The sequence below is a fragment of the Ixodes scapularis genome, unplaced genomic scaffold (assembly GCF_016920785.2).
Source record: "Ixodes scapularis isolate PalLabHiFi unplaced genomic scaffold, ASM1692078v2 PGA_scaffold11__112_contigs__length_91849675, whole genome shotgun sequence".
Taxonomy (NCBI): Eukaryota; Metazoa; Arthropoda; class Arachnida; order Ixodida; family Ixodidae; genus Ixodes; species Ixodes scapularis.
Window position 1 is genome coordinate 56,853,154 of NW_024609837.1, and position 19,367 is coordinate 56,872,520.

General features: G+C 48.4%; 1 protein-coding gene across 1 annotated transcript in view; it reads right to left on the reverse strand.

Moving 5' to 3' along the window:
* The window catches only part of LOC8029183 (peptidyl-glycine alpha-amidating monooxygenase), a 68,595-nt gene that overhangs the window by 13,986 nt on the left and 35,242 nt on the right, over positions 1–19,367 (reverse strand). Inside the window, 5 exon segments of the mRNA XM_029966233.4 lie at positions 2,658–2,831; positions 4,541–4,683; positions 5,601–5,677; positions 8,319–8,461; positions 14,911–14,983. Of these exon segments, the coding sequence (XP_029822093.3) occupies positions 2,658–2,831; positions 4,541–4,683; positions 5,601–5,677; positions 8,319–8,461; positions 14,911–14,983 (610 nt within the window).

The window sequence follows — 19,367 nt, forward strand, 5'->3', positions numbered from 1 at the left end:
CTGATCTTTAACGACTCGACCTCACCTCGCTTATCGATGAAGAATAACAATCCAGTCGCAGGTGATAATGCGCTTAGAATCTGACCCCCGAGTTTTTTCGTGCGCTTCCGACTCGCGATACAAAGGGAAAATAAACAGAGCAAAGGATTGCAAGGCTGACCAAGCTAAACGCACTCATTGTCGCCAATCGAGTCGATAAAAACCGACACCAATACAAAATACAATTTTTTGGGCGCACGTTGTGCGATTTGGAGTATAATGGCGCGAAGTTTGCTGTGGCGCAGCTTCCGCAAAATGGCGCAGACAAATTCGTCTGGCGCAAATGGCGCAACCGTTCCACCCCTGACCGTATAGACAGAGGTCGAAATAGAGCAACCATCTTCGGGCAGCTACGCGACCATGCTAAAGGCGCAAATGACAGTCCGTTCTGCAATCGGCGAAGCAAAGAAAACGCTCACTTCGATTTTCAATAAATACGATCAAACGTCCACAAAACATCGTTCAATCGAGATCTGTCCGCGGAGCAGAGAGCAGTGAGAGTGTCAAAGGACTGAATTGACTCTAGACTCATCTCATTGAATTTAAAGACATTGCCAAGCTTCTAGCGCATTAATTCCAATTATCGAATCATATAGTGCATTTAGAAATTAATCCCAAGTCAGGAAATGCTAACGTAATGCTTATTTTACACGTTTTACGGAATTTATTCATCTTCCACAACGTTGTATTTTCCACGGCATCAACGGAAACCTGAGGAGCTTCACTCCCGCTAAGCTTCCGGGGTTGCGACAGTCCGGTATGCAACAGTGCCTACAGCTTCGATGTTTGCTCTTCTGTGATGTACGATAGCAATGTTAAGAACAAAAGACCAAAAATGCACGAACCAACACCTTCAAATTGATGCGTGAACAGTCCCACAAGTAAGCAGGCTGGCGAAAGGGCCTTCCCAGTGTTGCAAATATATTGAGCTAGATGGTGCAACGTGTCACACCAAACTTGGTTGCCCTGAGGGTATTACACAATCACTTAGCTTAAAAAGAAAAAAAAACTTTCAGCCTTTCCACTTTGGTGAAGAAGGAAGAGCAGCGGAGCTGGTAGCTTCTGTTCTCGGCGGTGGCTTTCCAGGCGAGCGATCTGCTCATCTTTCGCAAGAGAATCTGAAGCGCTCGACGCAGCGTAACTTTAGGCGATAGCGGCCTCACGGCGGTTACGAAACCATTCGCACTGCTGTGCACTTCGCCGCCCATTCATTCCATTCCCTCTCTTCTTCCCCCGAAGAAATGTTTGACGGCGGCAAGCGGACAACCGGCAAACACAACACTCTGGACAGCTACCGCCATCTATGAGCGACGGCGGGCGGCAACCAGAGTTTAGTGTCGACATTTCTTTGCGCGGGACAGGACCCTGAGGAAACTAACCCTTAACAGCTCCGCTGTAAAAAGGGCTCGAGGTACACCTAAGCACTTCTTATGAGTTGTGAATGCGAAAGCATGCATGCCGTTCTTCCACTCCCGTGTTTCGTTTGCGGCGTATTTGTGTCAGCCGTGCGAGTGCTCTCCCAGCTGTCCTCGCAGCTCTGACCTTAAACGCTTCGTGTTACGGGCGTGCTCGTGGCATGGACACACAGCGCCATGGGGCGGCGGTCGTTGGTACTGACGCACGCAACGGCCAATGGAAGCCTCGTCGATGCGCGTCAGACAATGGGATTGAAGGCGAAATCCATCAGCTTTACTCCGCTCCTTTGGGATCGGGGAAACTAGGTGCTGTTGTCTAGGCTTTTCACGTGGTTTCATAGCTGGGAGCTGGCTTCACTTGGAGAAAGCATTCAAGGTGCCATTTGGCGCGCTTCAAACTGATGACGTCGGCTCGCTCCTAGGGACAGTTAATGCTTCCACATTAAAAAAAAAAAGTGCATCTAAAATAAGTTTTAAAGAAATAGTTGTTCACTGAGAACATAAAAATGCTCAGTCCTGCGTGAATCCATAGTACAGCCATAGCAACAGCTGTGGCACCTCATCAGACCCTAATCCTTATGTATCTTATGCCACGGTCGGAACCTTAAGTGGAGGAGCCCTTGCCAATGTCTGTTTGGAGAGTAACACTCATTTATTTGCATGGAAGCCCTCCGACGAATACGGCGCGAGACTCGGGTGGCAAGGTGCGACGTCGCAGCAACTGCGGCCACCTGGCGGACATTGCACAAGACTTGTAAGCACAGCTGTCCTACGCACGTGCAGTTTATTAGGCGATGCATCGGAGCAGATGCGAGGCTTTGTGGTAGCGCCCTTGCATCACAACCGGTGGACCCGGAGTCGAATCTCAAGAAGTTGTGCATCGATGGGAGGCTCAGATCTGCTAAGATAGTGCTTCCACTGGAAAGACACTTCACTTAGGAGCAAGGAAGGTTAGGAAAAGTCGGGGGCTAAAACAACCCAACCCACGACGATGTTCTCGGGAACACCTGGGTCCCTAGGAACTCGGTTTGAAGACCGAATACCCTACGTCATTTCGAGCGGGGGAAAGAGCCCGTAACAGCCGTCACTGCAAAAAGATATCACTTAACTGCAAGCAACAACTTGAGGGTTACATGAGGCAATTCGGGGAATTCATCGTTTTTTGTTTTTTTCTAATTTCCGATGAAGGGGCATGGCACTTACCCCCTTGGGAGGGCCAAAGGTGCCCAGCAGCTCCTTGGAGGTCAGGTTGAAGACGAACCCCCGGGAGGGGTTGGAGATCATCATGGGCCCGGACACGGCAAAGAGCAGGCCCCCCGGCGCATGGTCGCTGTACGCCACCGAGTACAGCTGGCCCATGAACTCTGGCAGGGAGATCTGCGTGGGGCAAGAGCTCACTCAGCATGCAGTCGCCGCAACGAGAGCATGCAACACATGCAAAACCCCGCTTGGATCCACTGCATCGGCTTTGGGGTGTTCATCTCTAAGAAGCTTTCAAGGTTTTGTGCCCTGTGGTGCCACATAACACCGACATAAAAATCGGGTTTGGGGAAAAACTGATTTCAGCGACACTGAAGCTGCATTCACGGGAACTGTCAAGTTGACACCTCGGAACGGATCCGCTCGTTTTTATCGTCAAATGTGCACGAGATAGAACTGGATCTTTAAGCAGTAAGGTTCAAAACAGCTTCGCAAATGCTATTCTACCATCGGAGCAAATGCAACTTCAATGGTGCTCTCCAGGAGTGAGCATGATTAGCAGAGACGACGACAGATGGGAGTAATAACCGCCAAGCAGGCAACGTCAAACAGTTTTCACGCTCGCGCGGCATTTTGTAAAGACGCTGCTGCAGCGCCACCAAAGGAGCAGTGGCACATGCTCCTGCATTCCCTCTCATACAGTTCTAGACGGTTCATCTGGGCCTTGAAACTAGGGGTGTGCGAATACTCAAATATGCAAATTTGAATCGAATAGCAAGTTCCCGAATAATTCAATTCGTGAATTGAAGTCCTAGAATTTGGTCACTCGAATATTCAATTTATTCGGCCAAAGATGAGCCTTTTTTTTTTCCCGATGTTAGCGCAATGATGTTAGACAGATCATACAAGAAACACCTCCTGGTCCTACCATTCCACAGAAACCTAACGCACAGGTTAGAAAAAAGAACCACGCCACAAACTTTATAGCACGCGGATTTAATCACGATCCTGGATCTTGGATCAAAACCGGAACATACCCGTTTGCTCCGCTTAGAGAGAGGAATTGTTGGCAGGCCGGAATTCTACGTCATGCCTAATCCTTTTCACGAGTAAAGCACCTTGTTTCAAATTGAAGCGTCGATGTAGAACACGCTTGCCACACTCACAAAAATCGGCGACTGCAAGATCACAAAAAGAAAACCTATTGATAGCACCCCGTGCACAAACGTACGCATGCGTGCACCAAACAAGAAAGTTTCGCAAGTGACAAGGCGCCCGACTTGGTTCAACGCCAAAGCATTTGCCAACGCGATCGCTGGCTTTCCCGCTTTCCCAGCATCGCTCTTCGTCGTGGTCCGCTCGTTCGCTTGCTCGTTCCGCCTAATTGGTTTTTCTACTTTCTTGTAAACTTTTTTTTAATTAACGAGGAAAACATAGCGGTGTAACGTGATTTCACGGAACAAACGTTTGCGCTGTACGCCGATCGGCGGTGTTCATGGCGCGTATGCAAGCAACAGACTTCGCGATAGTAAAACGTTTTTTCGTGAGCATTTTTTGTATAAAACAATAAAACTAACTGGGGTTTTGAGTTTTATGTATCTCTTCTGCAGCCGCACTAGGTATGCCAAAAAAATGAGTGTTTTTTCCTAATTTTTTTTAGCTTTTCGTGTTCACCCATCGAGACATGGCCCACCCCACTTTTTTTAAGAAATTTCAGGTGGCAGTGGGGTGGGTAGCGACTCGTGATATTACGGTAGCCTTTAGGAGTATCTTTGCACAAAACTTTCGAAGGCCAGCTTGAAGTGGAAAGCGTTCTGCACCAATCGTTTCTACACGGGAGCCAGAGGCAGTCTGGGGTGGGAGCCTAGGACGCCCGAGCAGCCCACCTGGAAGCGAAAGCTGCCGTCGTGCAGGGAGAAGGCCTGGATGCGGCCGTTCTCCCGGTCGGCCACGCAGAGCAGCTGCTGGGGCACCGCCAGTACCACCTTGTGGGGAATGGCAAAGGTGCCCGGAGGAGGGGCCTTGCTCCCTGAAATATAGAGGATTGCCCCCCACTCAGCCCAGGCTTTCTTTGAAGGCCGGGTAGAGCCCGGGCTTGGCGCATTGGTGAGAATATGAACCCCATCGATTGTCGGGCACCCAGCAGTAATCCTCGTTAGAGCTCTGCACAAGCCTGGGTCAACCCCAAAGCCTGAACCAACCCAAAGCCCGGACACGAGGCATGCTTATGCTTATCTCCCACTGCTGAGACATCTTCAGCCGGGCCAGGCTTGGGCTGGGCTTGGGTCGGGCCAGGCTCCGGTCGGATCAGGCAGGCATCTTATAAGACTGGGCTATGGTTGGGTAAGACTGAGAGTCTTCGGGCCGGGGTTGAGTGAGGCCTCGAAACGTAGGAGCGTGCAGTGCTCTAATCCGTGTCTTTCGCTCGAGTACTGCAGAGCTAGCGTGAACATAGATGGCAAAAATCTCTCGGGACTATGGTGCTTGGAGCGCGTCTTTAAGTGGTATGTTTACTGCGTCTTAAATAATCGCTCAATTTCTGCCCAATGATGTCGCAGAGGTGTCACGCTGTTGCCGGCCATGATCCTGGCAGTGCCGCAGCGGCGGTGGTGGATGTAGCAGACGCCCATTCTGCTGCAGGTTGCTCTCCAGCTCGACAGTCCACAAAGCTTCAGCGACCGGGAGTTATGGATGCCGCGATGACAGCGACACTAACGTTTGCGCATACTTTTTGCCGGGACTTCTAGTGCCAACCGCGAGGATCGCGATATTCAACAGCATGATGTCATTTGTTGCCACTTCGGGACCACTTTTGACGTATGGGCAGGATAGGACGTTAAACACGCCAGTCAAAGACACATATGCTCCAGGCACCTTATTATGAAGGCCACGCCGCTTTCTACCCCCTCGGTAAATGTTTGAAAAAATATGGCGTCAAATGCTCACCAAATGAAGCCTCTTCGCCAATCTGTCGCAGAAACTTGCCCATCTTGTCAAAGTGCACAATGCGGGCATTGCAGTACCTTCGAGAAAGAATAAGTGGCACATGTTTGATCGCGCCGACAAAGACCGGGGAGCAGCACAAAATTTGTTGAGAGAAAGCTAGGTACTCCCTCGCAGAAACACCTCACAAAAATTGATGCCAGGTGACTCGAGGTCACGTGACACGTTCCTGTGATGCCAATTTCCTCACCAAATTCAGCAGAGAAATTGACGTCGCGTGACTTGGGGTCCCATGACATGGCCTTGTGATGTCAGCTCCCTGCTAAATTTAGTGAGGAAACTGGCACCAGCGACATCCAATTATTCTCCTAAATAGAGCAGGAAAACTGTCACATGATCTGAGGTCACACGGCATGGTCTTCTGATGTCAATTTCCCCCAAAAATTTAGCGAGGAAATTGACGTCACATGACAATAAAGGCCCGTTCACACTCTTGCGCCATCTATTGGGAAGCAGTGTAAACTCGGCGGTCCGGCATATTTTTTTTTATTTCTCGAGAATTATCCTTTCTTTCTTGGCTCGAAAACTTTTGACAATGTTATAAACGAGCCTTTCTATGGGTATTACGCACATTTGACCTCGAAAATCCCGCAAAACCTTCGCTCTTGTGAAATGCAGTTCCAGGGTCACCGCATAGATGGCGCCACAATGTCAGTATGTTCCCTCATTCTAAAAACATTTAAGAAGTTGTAAGAGATCTCTTCTCTCTCAGTCGTACTCGGTCGCAAGAGTGTGAACGGGCCTTAATTTTGTCGCAGCGAGGAAATTGATGTGACCGTTCTTTCTGACGGTCTTCTCATGGAATTCGGCTGATACAACAGATTGTGAAGCACCCACAGTCTGTCCCCGTTGGAAACTTCTCTTTAAAATGAAGATGTCCAGTACCCCTTCGGTTTTCGCGCTTTCGAATCGCTGGATTCGATCATCGAAACTTTGGTTCGAAAAAAGTTTGCGGCATCCCTACTCGTAACAAATTATAACGCTGACATGGAAGCACTCTAGCCCCGTGGGCAGCGAGTGTTGCCATTACAATTTATAAACAACAGATTAAAGTAGCAGGATGGAAAATGATGGCAGAAAAGATTGACTGACATATCAGGGCCTCACTGTAGGAAAGGCCATCCTTTTAAGCGTGTTAGTGCCTCTAATGCTCGTACCAGTACTACAGTCATACTTCAAGACAGCTTTACTAATCCACATTCATCTGTTTGCTGAATCGGACTTCTTTTTCTATTTGGGCATTGTGGCTGAAAGGTGTATTATATCTGGTGCGGCATCGGGCCCATGTCGGCGATGTGTGGCGTGATCTACAGTCAAACCCACTTATAACGATCCCACATATAACGACCTATCGGTTATAATGACCAGCTTTCAGAAAATATACAAATTCACGGCCCTACCCATCAAAATTGATCTAGATAAAACAACCGTTATTCAAAGCATCATACTGTTACAACAAACACACAAAAAAAACAACTTCCACACGCGAAAAGAAAAAACAAAAATCAAAAGAGCTACATTCCGAGCACGGCGCCCTGGAGATTGCCAGGAGATGCTCAAGGTTATATCTACGGCCGTGCTGGCCGCGCAGCGTACTTCCCCGAAGAGGAAACAAAACTAGAAAAGCAAGAATGCCTCCCGGGTCGTGTAGTCCGCTGATTGTGCGTGCACGGGAAGGAGAAAAGGAGGTGGAGAAAGTTAACTCTCAGCCGTGCTGCGTTCGTTCGTTCTGCGGAAACTCAAGACAAACTCGATGCTCGGTATAGGTGGCTAGCCCCATTGCCATCGTGACCGTTTCTTTACGTTCGCCATTTCGGTATCCGTATCATGCACATTCTCTCGCGTCTTCGGACTCGTGTCTGTCCTTTCAAAATGGGGGAAAACAAATCTAGAAGGCTTTATTTAAACAAAAGCGCATCACGCTGGCGAAAAACGATAACAACGGAGCAGCACTGCGTGGCCTCGTAATTCCAACCACCCCGGCGAGCTCGCAAAGTGTTGTTTGAAAGACGACCCTGCCAGAGGCGACGGCCGCGCACTCGTACGTGCGCAAGAAGCGCAGCACTTAAAACGCTTTAAACCAAAGCAAGTGTTAATTACCTCTCTGGATAGCGAAGAACCATTATCGGACTAGTGCACGGCATTTATTTTCGTGTTGGCGTGCGTTTTATAAAATCAGTTTTATAAGGTATGTGGTCAATCTTCATTATTTTACCCGTGCGGTAGAATCGGCAGCAATTTACTTTTCGATTATCTCGAAGCTAAATCTGCCTGAGCGTTAGAATTGGGGGTGCGCTCGAATCGTGCGAAGAACTGGCAGAGTGAAACCAGCAATACCAGCTTCATTATCCCTATTTATAAGGTGTTTTATAGGTAAGTCCCGATATAGAGAACTACTGATAAAATGACCACTTTTCGCAAAGCTAGTATAGCGTTCGTTATAAGGGGGTTTTACTGTATATGTAGCTTCGTCCGATTTCCCTGCACCTCCTGCACTGGTGCAGAAAAGTGCAAGGCGGTGTGCTTCCGGTCGCATCTCAATACACATACTACCAGAAGTTCACCGCACCTGCACCGGTGCAGGAAGTTCAGGTAAGTCGAACGAAGCTAATCTGCGTGGCGAGGGGAATCCAGACCCCTTCCCACTGAGGGGAGGCTTACCCGTCGGCCACGTAAAAGTCCCCGGCGGGCGTGACGGCTACGCTGGTGGGCTTGCAGAAGTTGCCCGTGCCCGAGCCCGGGCGGAACTTCTCGCCCAGGGACAGCAGGGGCGTGCGGCTGCCTCGTGCAGGGTAGCGAAGCACCTGGGGGTCAGGAAGGGACGAGAGAAGAGCAGAGCGCTGACATCGGTGGCTCCGAGAGAAAGAAGGAGAAAGGGAGCGACAAAAGAGAAAAGGAAGAAAACAGACAAAAGGCAAGGTGTGCTCGTTTTGAGCGACGAATTGAAGTTGTTTGAGTGCTCATCAACTTTGTGTCTTTTAGTACAATGCGCAATGTCAGCGTTTTTGTGCAAAATAAAGCTAGAGAACAACTAGGTACAGACCTTGCGAGTGGTGTTTTGCTGCTTCGTTGCATATATTAAATTGTTGGCAGCAATTTGGGTCCATTGGGACCATCGACATCCGCGCCTGTGCCTCGCTGTTACGAAGCAACCGAAACGCGTGGGAAGCTGGTAGATCTTTTCCTCTAGATCATGGGTTCTCAAACTGGGTTCCTAGCAATGCAGGTGTTCCCGACAGTACCCTCACAAGTGCTTCAAGCCCCCAAGTTTCCCCAAATGTGTTTGAGGAAAGGGTTTTTTCCAGTCTAACCATCTTTGCCAGCCTGAGCCATCCGTTGATGCACAACTATAGACCTTTTCGGCCTTTGTCGCATGGGCCGAAAAGGTCTATAGTTGTGCATCAACTATAGACCTTTTCTTGGAATCAATTCATCTTGGAATCACGTGACGTGGCCGCCATTAAAGTGGCTTCTACTCGTCGCTCCAGTCTCCCCTCCGCGACTTGGCGAAGGCGTTGCATTCGCGTTTTTCGTCGCATTTCACCGCGTTTCTCGCCTTATTGTAAATTTCCGCCCGATGTTTGCATTTACAACTTAATTGCATGCCATCATTATGTGCACAACGACATATGCAGTTAATGTTGTAACCGATTTTGAGTATTTTCATCGTCGGCGTACCGGATACGCGTGAGGAGGGAGGGGATACAGGAATCGGGGTCAGACCTGGCGCATACAGTGTAGACCGCATATAATGTATGTCGCGGGAGTCGCGAAAATCCGCACTATAAGCGGTACTGCACTATAACCAAAACATAATTTTTCAGGCCAAAATACACGCCATGAGACAACTTACCTTCGTAAAACAATTTATTTTATGTTACATGAAAAATAAAGCTTAGAGTGAAGAAAGTCTTTATTCCACCAGACTAGTACACTTCTCTCTCAAGTGTGTCACACATTTTAAAAGAAATGAGCGACTTTTGCCTGGCACAGCCTTTTAACGGCGTCGCGGGTTGCGGACGGACGTTGCGAGCGTTCAGGATTGCTAACCCTAATCACTTTTCTCCGGCGATGAAAACGCGTGAAAATTCGCATCCTTTTATGGTACACGCCAGTGATACCTTCAACTTTAGCACAGGCATGAAATGCTCCAAACAAGAAATCCGGGCGATGTTCGGAAACACAAATGCTTAGAAAGCACCACTGTAGTCGAAGTAAACAAACACGACTACATGGGCGTTTCTGCCGTCTTGAGAGTGCCGCCACGACATTGCCGCATGAGTTGGTGGATCTTCCCTTCTAGTACGTGCTGGGTTATCATAACGACACACAACGAAAATTCACTGTCAAGGATAGCGCTTTTACGCGGAAGGATGAGCTTCCACCATGCCGTCTACGTCGACGCCATGTTTGCGGATAGAAGAAGCCGGCCCGCGACCGGCATGCAACGCGCGCGAACACTTCTCCTCGACCTGCGATTGGTCTGTCGTTGGGTTGTTTCCAGCTATAGAGTTGGTCGTGGTTTCCAGCACGTTTCCAGCGCAGCGGGAACGACACGTGCGTGTGTCCCTCCGTCGTTATGGCAACTGAAGCCTCTCTCTTCGCTTCTCCCCGCTTCTTCGAGCAACCTCCTTGCCCCGCGAGGGCCGCTTGCTGCTAGCGCCGTTATGTAGTCGGCGCGCTCGGCGGGCTGTTCCAGAAACCGCACTATAACCGGTATTTCCCTTTTGAGCGCCTGCATTTTAAGCGGTATGTAATTACATGGAGTTCTATGGGAGGCGAACCGGTGGTTTAAAAAAGCCGCGTTATACCCGGTCCTGCACTATAAGCGGTTACGTTGTAAGTGGTCTATACTGTATTGGGCCCAATTATTTATGACAACTGAGGTTTGCACAGTGATAGTGGCGGAATATTTGAAATAACTATAGTGCAATCTATATGTATAATCGTGCATTTAGAATCTTAAGGAACAAGTGAGCAAAATACTACTCAGCATATGAAGCGATGTGTGTTTCCTGAAAGCCTCCAACCTTGCCTTCATAACAAATTTAAAATAGTTGTTTTTGATTATATAGGACATATAAGATATACAGGTGACGAACGTTTTTAACATCCACATCAGGCGATTTGTTTGTTCACGACATTATACCTAAATCTGTTAAACGGTCTTAAATCTATTTTGCAATAGAAAAGCTTGCTTGATTTGTTTATTTATGAATTCAAAGAAAATACACCATGCTCGGTCACATATCTGCAGTCATTTAATTGTGTTAACATTTTTATACAAAATTTGATTAATGAATTTTATTTATTTTAAACGCAAAGACCCCTGTGAAATAATCGGTCACAGGCAGCTTGAAAGTGCCTACGGCTCGCATTATGTGATGCCGAAAAGAAGCCTTCTACATGGAAATCACACAAGTTCAGGGTTGATTTTAAATCGCATCAGTTTGGATGGAGATCTGTCATAAAGGTTCATGAAGTCGTGCCTAGTGTTCGACTTCAACCAAACATACGAGAGATCACTTCTCTCGCACCCTTAATTTTATTTGGCAAAGTTTATACAAAGACAAAATTTCAGATTTCGATTGAAAAATCCCGGGCAAGCGCCCACTCAAAATTTAGATAATCGCGAAAAAATGGGGAATGGGCGCTTCGCCGGTCAACAATTTTACATATCAATGTACTGTGCATATTTTCTCAGATCTTACAAATTTGCGAATGGGCACTTAATGTGGAATGGGTGGATGCTCGGTATTCTACCGTACCTTATCTCGTGTGCCAAGTATGTCGTAATCAAATGTCAGTAAAACAAATAGTTCATTTTCTAACGCCAACGTTGTTAAATGCTGTTAATAAGTACGTCAGCAAGGTCAATAGCTAAGGAATTTCCCACCCGACCTAGGACGTGGACTATCGAAATATATCTCGAGTAGTTAATTTTAAAAAAAAAAACAGCCCGAGACAATATTACTTATTTCTTAGAATATCTGCGTATTTTAGGAGACATCTCGAGTTTCTAAAGTTCACAAAAAGTTGGTGTCCGCGAAAATCAGCCAGTGAACTTGCAAATTTATGTGTTTTTCGCGATTTAGGAGGTTTTTAATAGGTGACCGGCGTTTGGCAGCAGCCTCAAAGAACTCTGGGTAATATTCACTTCCGGTTCGTAGCTAGCAGCCGACGCAGCTTCATGACAGCTACGGAAGCGTGTGCGGGTGTTGAGACCCGATCAATCCGGGCCACCTTCCTCTGCTGCTGGGTGACTTACACACTTCTGAACGTCTCAAGTTACTTCTACGGATTTGTTAAGTATATGCAGAAGCTTTGAGAACGGCCACGAAAGTGCAGAGCGAGTGCGGCCGGCGGCAAGCTGCACTCGTACCGCGCTTTCCGGATCTTCGCATGAAAACTCAGGTTGGATGTTTCGTTTTCCTTTTGAGCCAGCGTTTTTCATTTGGGTTCTGTTTATTTTTGATGGTTACGTTAGATCACATCACCGACTGAAATAGGCGCGAATGTAAGCCGTAAGACACGGCCAGCTGAAATGCCCGGTTGGAGGTCTGGCACACTTTTCTCATTTTGTTAGAACACCTAAGCCTGGGTAAGAAAATCTTCAGGCAATCAAAAGTTTAAGACGGGGAAAGAAGTCGGACAGACGGCGTTTCAAACTCAGCTATTATGTTTTCTCGCGCGGCTAAAACGCCACTTCCGTGCGAAAGTTAGTTTCGACGACATCCGACTACGTGACAATCCTTGCTTTTTAACACTCACGCGTTTTTGGTACTTCAACTAAGTTGTCCCCCGTGAACTACAATAACCCTCCGCCCCCCCCCCCCCCCCCCCTTGCCCCTTCCCGCACGTTTTTTTTTAATGATGTCGAGTAAGAAAGCATACACAAACGAGCACCGATTTTTATATGAGCTACGCAGGGTCGTACTACTGCTTTATTATCCGTCAATATGAAGGTGCTGCCCATTTGCTTTTGTTTGTTTATATTACAAAAAGCTGACCTGTCCTTTTGTTTATTTATATTATAGCAAGCCACCCATCCACGCCGCTTCCCGGGAACAGTCTGCGGCGGCTCATCACAGAAAATGTTAATCCGAGCTGTCAATGTAACGATTAAACGGCCTGGCAATGGCACTGTATGTTGACGAAACGTCGTGCCATGAACTGATCGCCTGCGAGATCGCATCCCGCGTTCTCGCAGATGCGTTGTACGACAAGCAGTGCTCACCACTTCGTGGAATAATCGAGACGCTTTTGGTGGGTGCCAAAAGACTGTTAGAGATCGTTATTTCCCGCTGGCCCTACCCGAAGAAAGAGAGAACACGTTGTAGTGGCCTGTAACAATATTGGCCGCGCATAAACGGTCACCGACGTTTGTCTGTCACAGGTCATCTCGCCCTTTCACTCGCTTAACAGCGACGGCCTATCGTTGCTTCCATGCTTTGTTACACGGGAACTGGAACATCTTATGCCCTCTATGGCTTGCGTTAGAACAAAGTACCGCGGAGCTGTAAGCCATTTTCACCGCGAATACAGCACGGCCACCACGCCTAGAAAGGCTCTTGATGCAGCTGGACGAACCGCGACCGGCACCGGACGAACCGGAAGCGTGAAGTCACGTGGTGCCTCGCTTCGGATGACGAAACTTCCGGCTCAAACGCCGGTCACCTATTAGGTTGTAGACCTGCATTTTTACTATGTATCTACTCATTAGTCTCTTTATTAGTTTATTTTTTTGGAAACTAGGGTCAGTGGGTTCGGCCGTAGACGATGGGAACCCTCCTTGTGCATCGTAGTCATTTCACCACCGAACCTGACCGAAATTAGCGACGAACATGACCAGATGCATCGTAAAGTGTTCGTAAAAAAGTCCGCGCATGACTCGAAACCACTTCGTGGTTCTCGAATTGGTTCAGTACCACAGTTTTATTAGATGTGCGCTATAACGGGCACATTTGTATGACGAAACTGGGTGGCGAATGACATAACACACCAACACAGCCGGGAGCGTGATGAAACCGAAACCAACCAAATTGAAGCCACCCAATGGCGCCGATTGTGTCAGCGCCCTCTGTCCGCCGGTCGGGTAACTACTAAGATGAAAAGGTCTAAAAGCCAAGCGCTCCTTAGCATGCACATTATCGTTTACAAAGCCTGCAAACTTCTGCATTGCTTTATTGGATCAATGCCAAGACCAGAAGGAATTACTACTTGGCTGCCATTTAACCTACATTTATAGGGGTTACTCAGGGTTAACAAGTTTGAGATTATTACACAAACTCTATACCTCGAGGTCAAGGAGGAACTTCGGCTACTGCCCACCGCTCAGGAAACTTGCGAGCACAATCAGGGATGAACACCAAGAAGAGGACACGGATGAGAGCTTCGTGTCCATATCTGTTCACATTTACGGGTTTGCTGAGCACCGCCCACGAACTAGCCCAACAGCAAGTCCTGCAAGACTCCCCACAGATCTCCCGCATGTGCTTTGCTCTGCCCCTTCTCAAAAGCGCCCCCCTTAACCAAAACGTGCCAGCTCTCCGACGTCTCCTTAGCTCTGCCGTGGCGCGTCAAGTGAACGCGTGAAACAGAGGTTTCACGCGTTCACCGTCTCGTTCTTTGTGGCGGTAAACTGCTGGCTTGGACGGAACTACCGAGCATCAAAACTTGGCAACCACTAAAGGGTCATGGTGTAATATGCCAAAACAACAAGGACGAAAACGAAGATAGAACTGGACAGGACGCGGCGTAGGAAAGGGTCTTAGGCCATACACCACCGCGACTCCCGTTCTGCGGAGGTACAATAAGCAACTGGGGAGAACCCTGGAAGGTAGCATCCCCGTTGCTTACACCGGCAAGGGGCACCTGCTTGAGGATTCTTTAATCTTTTCTGGCAGCAAACTACACAAAAATCGAATAAGCTACGCTTAGAGCACCAGCACCTCATTCTTTGATTTTCTCGTGGATCCTGACCATTAGATGCGGTTTTGGAAAGCTCGGGAGATATTGCTTTTCTATGTCGCAGACCGTTTCAACACTCATGGAAAACGGAAAAGCGTTTCTTACGATTTCGGATGAAGCTTCGCACAACTGGCAACAATAATTTTGAACACCGAGATGGCCGACGCGTCGCTACTCCGAAACATAGCCCATTTGGCGACTCTACAACGGACGATGCAGCGACGCGCGCGGAGGCACGCGTCAATTATTTGTGGGCAGACGCACGAGTGGGAGACGGACTGACCTGGTGCATGGCTACGTCGGTCACCCAGACACAGCCCTCGCCGTCCACCGTGAGACCGTGCGGCATGTAGAACCTGGGAGGGGAGAGTCAGTGGCAACCAGTTCATCCAACAACGTCTCGTCGGCGGATTCTTCGTCGACGATTCGTTCAGTTGAAAGGCTTCTCACATTCTTTACATCGACTAACCTTGCGACTTTTCGGCAAACACGACCCTGCTGTTTTTTGCAACAAACTTTGCGTCTCGCCTGGTTTACGGGACGAAAAAAGAGGGGGGGCACCCCCGAGGCTTAAGTAAACGAGCCTAAGTGATTCGTGCGCTAGCCTTTGGCAGCATCCAGATTTGATTACACACTCAGTAAAAAGAATAATAAGCTGTCGACGAAACATCGCAGGAGCATCTGTTTATGAAACAAGTTTCCATGAAACGCCACAGTGTCGAGAAAACTTGTGTCCTTGAAACATGCGTCCATGAAAACACGTGTTGATGAAAAGTTGTCCAAGAAATGGTTTCCACGAAATGTGTTTCGACAAAACGATACGGACTGTTTTGGGGGCACCCCTCCCCACTCTGCCCCATTGTGGGGGCAGAGATGTTGCCCTCCGAACCGTCGAGATTCATCTCGCAAAGATTGCTCTCATCGAAACACCTCCGCGGGAAATAGCCATACTGGAAAGGTATTACAGACCCCTCCAAAAAAAAATCTGCCAACAGTGAGAAAAAACTAGGAAAAAACTAGGAGAAAATCTAAGTGGTCGGAGGTATATGGAAAGGAGTGATGCTACCAGGGCCGGTTTTCTCGAAGCGATGGTAAACCCATTTTGGTAAACCACGGTGCCTAGGAAGAGAAAAGTACCTAAGTACTGTAATAAACGGCTGGATATAGAACAACAATAATTATTTTTGATTGGGCAGTAAGATGCGCCATCTATCGGTGAAACAAGCCAGTCATTTTGTTTATCCTCTTTTTCCGCTGGTTGTTATCAATCTAGTATGGTATTTTAAGTCAAAATATAGTAATGTTGTACTTGAAGACCAATTTATTTGCTTCAGATGGTACGAAGAAATTTCAGCTACTACGCTAGAGTTTGTCGACGAATATTCGAAAATGTAAGAAACATTTCCTTCAATATGTTTCGCCATAAACAACGCATAACTTTCCCGTGTGCCTTCCAGTCTGGCAACGCCGACGCTGTATTCTCTTTTTTGTTCCTTGCGACGCACGTTTCTGCGATTCCTGCTGATCTCAACTGTTCGCCCTCTCTTCCGTTTGCTCAACCGATCCACCGGTGACGAGAAGCTAAGCTTCTCGTCACCGTTGAACTGCTGGCCACCGAGGATATGTAGAAACCTCGATGGTGTCGGCATACTGTCGGCGCACTGCGAACAAAAAAACAGTACAATGTCCCAGCTGTTCAGCCGGAACGAAGACTTTATCGAGGATAACCCACTTTCTCCGCAAACTAATCGCTGCTCACGAGTTGGCGTGCATAGTGTAACAAATTAAACGTGTTAGTATAAATATATACCAACCTCGTTCGCAAAACATTTTTTACTCACCTAAAAACACTTGCAAGGCTTATGTACTGTCATATGTCTTGGATCCCGAACTGCTGAAGAGTGATGCGTCGCGGAATGCTGTCGTCGGTTAGTTTAGCAGTCCCTTTGAACTACCACTTTGCTTGACGTGCTAATAGGTTCATGTTGCGTCATTAATATAACAGCCGGATCGAAATGAATGTTCAGCAGAACCAAGCAGAACTATTAGCCCTCATTAAGCGACGTCGCGGCCATTTTGCTTGTAGGTACTGCTCCTCCCTCGGCGCCCCTGCTCTTCTAGTTACGTGACCTGGAATTTCCCCTTCTAGGGACAATAGTTAACTTTAACCCATGGTTCGTGTTCGAGAAAATGGGCCCTGGGCTGTCTTTTGGCAATGGGGCACTGTGCATGAAATCAGAAGTTCAATCAGGATTAGAAATTCTACAAAGAAGCGTAGGCAGATTGGCACTGGGAGCACATGGAACGACACCAAATGAGGGAGTACAGGGGGCAGCGGCATCACAAGGGGGGGAGGGAGGGGCAGGTGAACTGCTTCAGGTGCAGTGTTCAGAAGGGTGCAGCTGGGCAGTAAAAGAGGGGGGGGGTGTTGTGGCGGCCCACGAGAGTGGGGGGGTTACGGTGGGTCACCATCCCAGGTGCCGCTGACGCTAGTGACGCCACTGACAAGAGAAATCAGCTTTAACGATATATAGTTTGTCACAAAAGCAAGAAATAAGGAAGGAAGGTTTATTCAATACTTAAAGGGCAATTCCGGCCAAAACTCAAAACGAAATAAATTACTGGTATCGCTGTAGTGACACAAAACACGACCCCAGTCAAAAAATTACGCCCGGGTGACGCCGCATTCTCAACTGATGCTGATAATAAAAATGCGACCCACCGCGAGCCGCTGCTCCTTAGCGGGCGGCCAGCGGGTTGCCGATCGCTAAAGCAACATTGGGCCGTGATGTCAGTATCATTCTCTTTTTTTCCTTCGGTCCGGGCGTTGCGTGGAGTGCACTTCTCTGAGCCGCTACCACCGCTACTTCGGCTTGTGATTGGCGTGTTTAGCCGTTGCTTTTATCTGTAGCCAGTGTAGCTTCGGTATAGCCTTTTGTTTATTTGCTTGTGAGGACTCCAAGACTCGTTTTAGCAAGGAATTCGGTGCGGCCCAGACTGCCCAGCTGTTCCTCGAAAGATGCCGAGTACAACTTGTACAACTACAACAACGCGCTGCGCAACCCGAGGGTGCTTTTTTCACAAGTTTCCAATGGACCGGAAATTGGCGAAGGTGTGGGTGAACGCTGTTCGACGAATGGACTTTGGACTTTGGCTTTTACGCGCCCGAGGTAAAAAGAACGAAAAAACAGACGTGTACAGCCCAGCACACGCTTGTTCGGGCGCCGCGGCCCACGCCGGAGAGCCTCAAAGCTTAGTGTCTGGGACTGACCCGCAGCTCGAAAGCAAGAAGGCCCCCAGTATACTGTACGTCACTGGCAGCGCGGCATGGAGCAGCGCCGCTCCATCCATGGAGTCCCAATGACAATTTAGGCCTAGCGATGAGTACGGAAGACCGCATGCACGGTGACAGCCGACGAGTACAGCACCGAACGAGTTCACGGGTTTCCCAGTCGCTAGCTTTTGGGTATACGCACTAACTTTTGCTACATATGCTGGGTAACTACCACGTTTACAGAATTAAAATAAAATCAGCTTACCTCCTATCTTTAGACGGCTAGTGCAACAGAGGTAGGTGCCGCTCGTCCTGCATACTCGTTGAACGAGAACGATCCTGACATCACGTTCACATAGTGGCTGATTTCCAGTGTTGCCGGGGCCTCGAGCGGCTAGTTTCGGTTTTGTCGACCGCGCCCCAAACAACACTTTGAGGCGTCGATATCTTTAAAACTATGCACAATACCGAGAAAAAAATTATACCTTGTAATTCAGGGACGCTGACTGCGCTAAAAACAGTCATAATCCCAAAATCGAAAGTATGGACCGGAGTTGCCCTTTAAAGAGGTAGTGCTCTGCTGTTTCAGGCGAGGATGCAAGTCATAAGAACAAGAACATATTGGGCCAAATTTGAAGTCCCAGATACAATGTGCACAATACATAGGGACGGAAACAATTGCGCGTGTGCTTCTAGGGCCAACAGACGTACTGGTGGCCCTTGGTTTCACTGGAGAAGATGCTAAGGTGAATTATAGAAGAGTAGAGGCAATGAAGAGGAGGATGGAGTGCTGGTGGTAATTATCTAGGGAAAATTTAATGATGCTCAACCAGCTAGCCCAGCTAGCGGACAGGCAGGATAAAGGAAAATTGGGACTTCCTCCCACATGGTCTGGCTAAAAGTCTAGACCCTGTCCCCCCGTAGGTCTGGTGTTAGGTTCGACCAGAGCGAAATTGGCAACTTCCTCGCCAGAGGCAGAAGGCGGGGGGGGGGGGGGGGGATGTTTTTAGTTTTTAATGCGAAAGGATAAACTGTCTCATGGAGCAAGCCGACGTCATCAGCTTTGAAACCACGCCAAACGGCACTTAAATTTTTCTTCAAGTCAAGCCAGCTCCCGTTTGCTGGTTAGCCACGGCACCCTTTACACCGCTTCGATCCCAATAGCTAGCGCGCATCGACCAGGCCCCCATTCACTGGACACGCAGTGCCGAGGGGTGGCCGGTCGTTGAAACTGACGCTGCGCGTCAGTTTTAACAACCGGCCACCTCATGGCACTGTGTGTCCGTCAGCGCCTCCCCCCCCCAGTCAGTACGCCAACACGCGTACAGCAAGAATGGTGTACATGCTTTTGCATTCACAACTCATAAGAAGTGCTTAGCTGTACCTCGATCCTTTTTTTTTTGTGTGATCCCCCAAGGTCTGCCTGGTGATCATCTTCGTGGCTTGGTGATAGTTACAGAAACGCA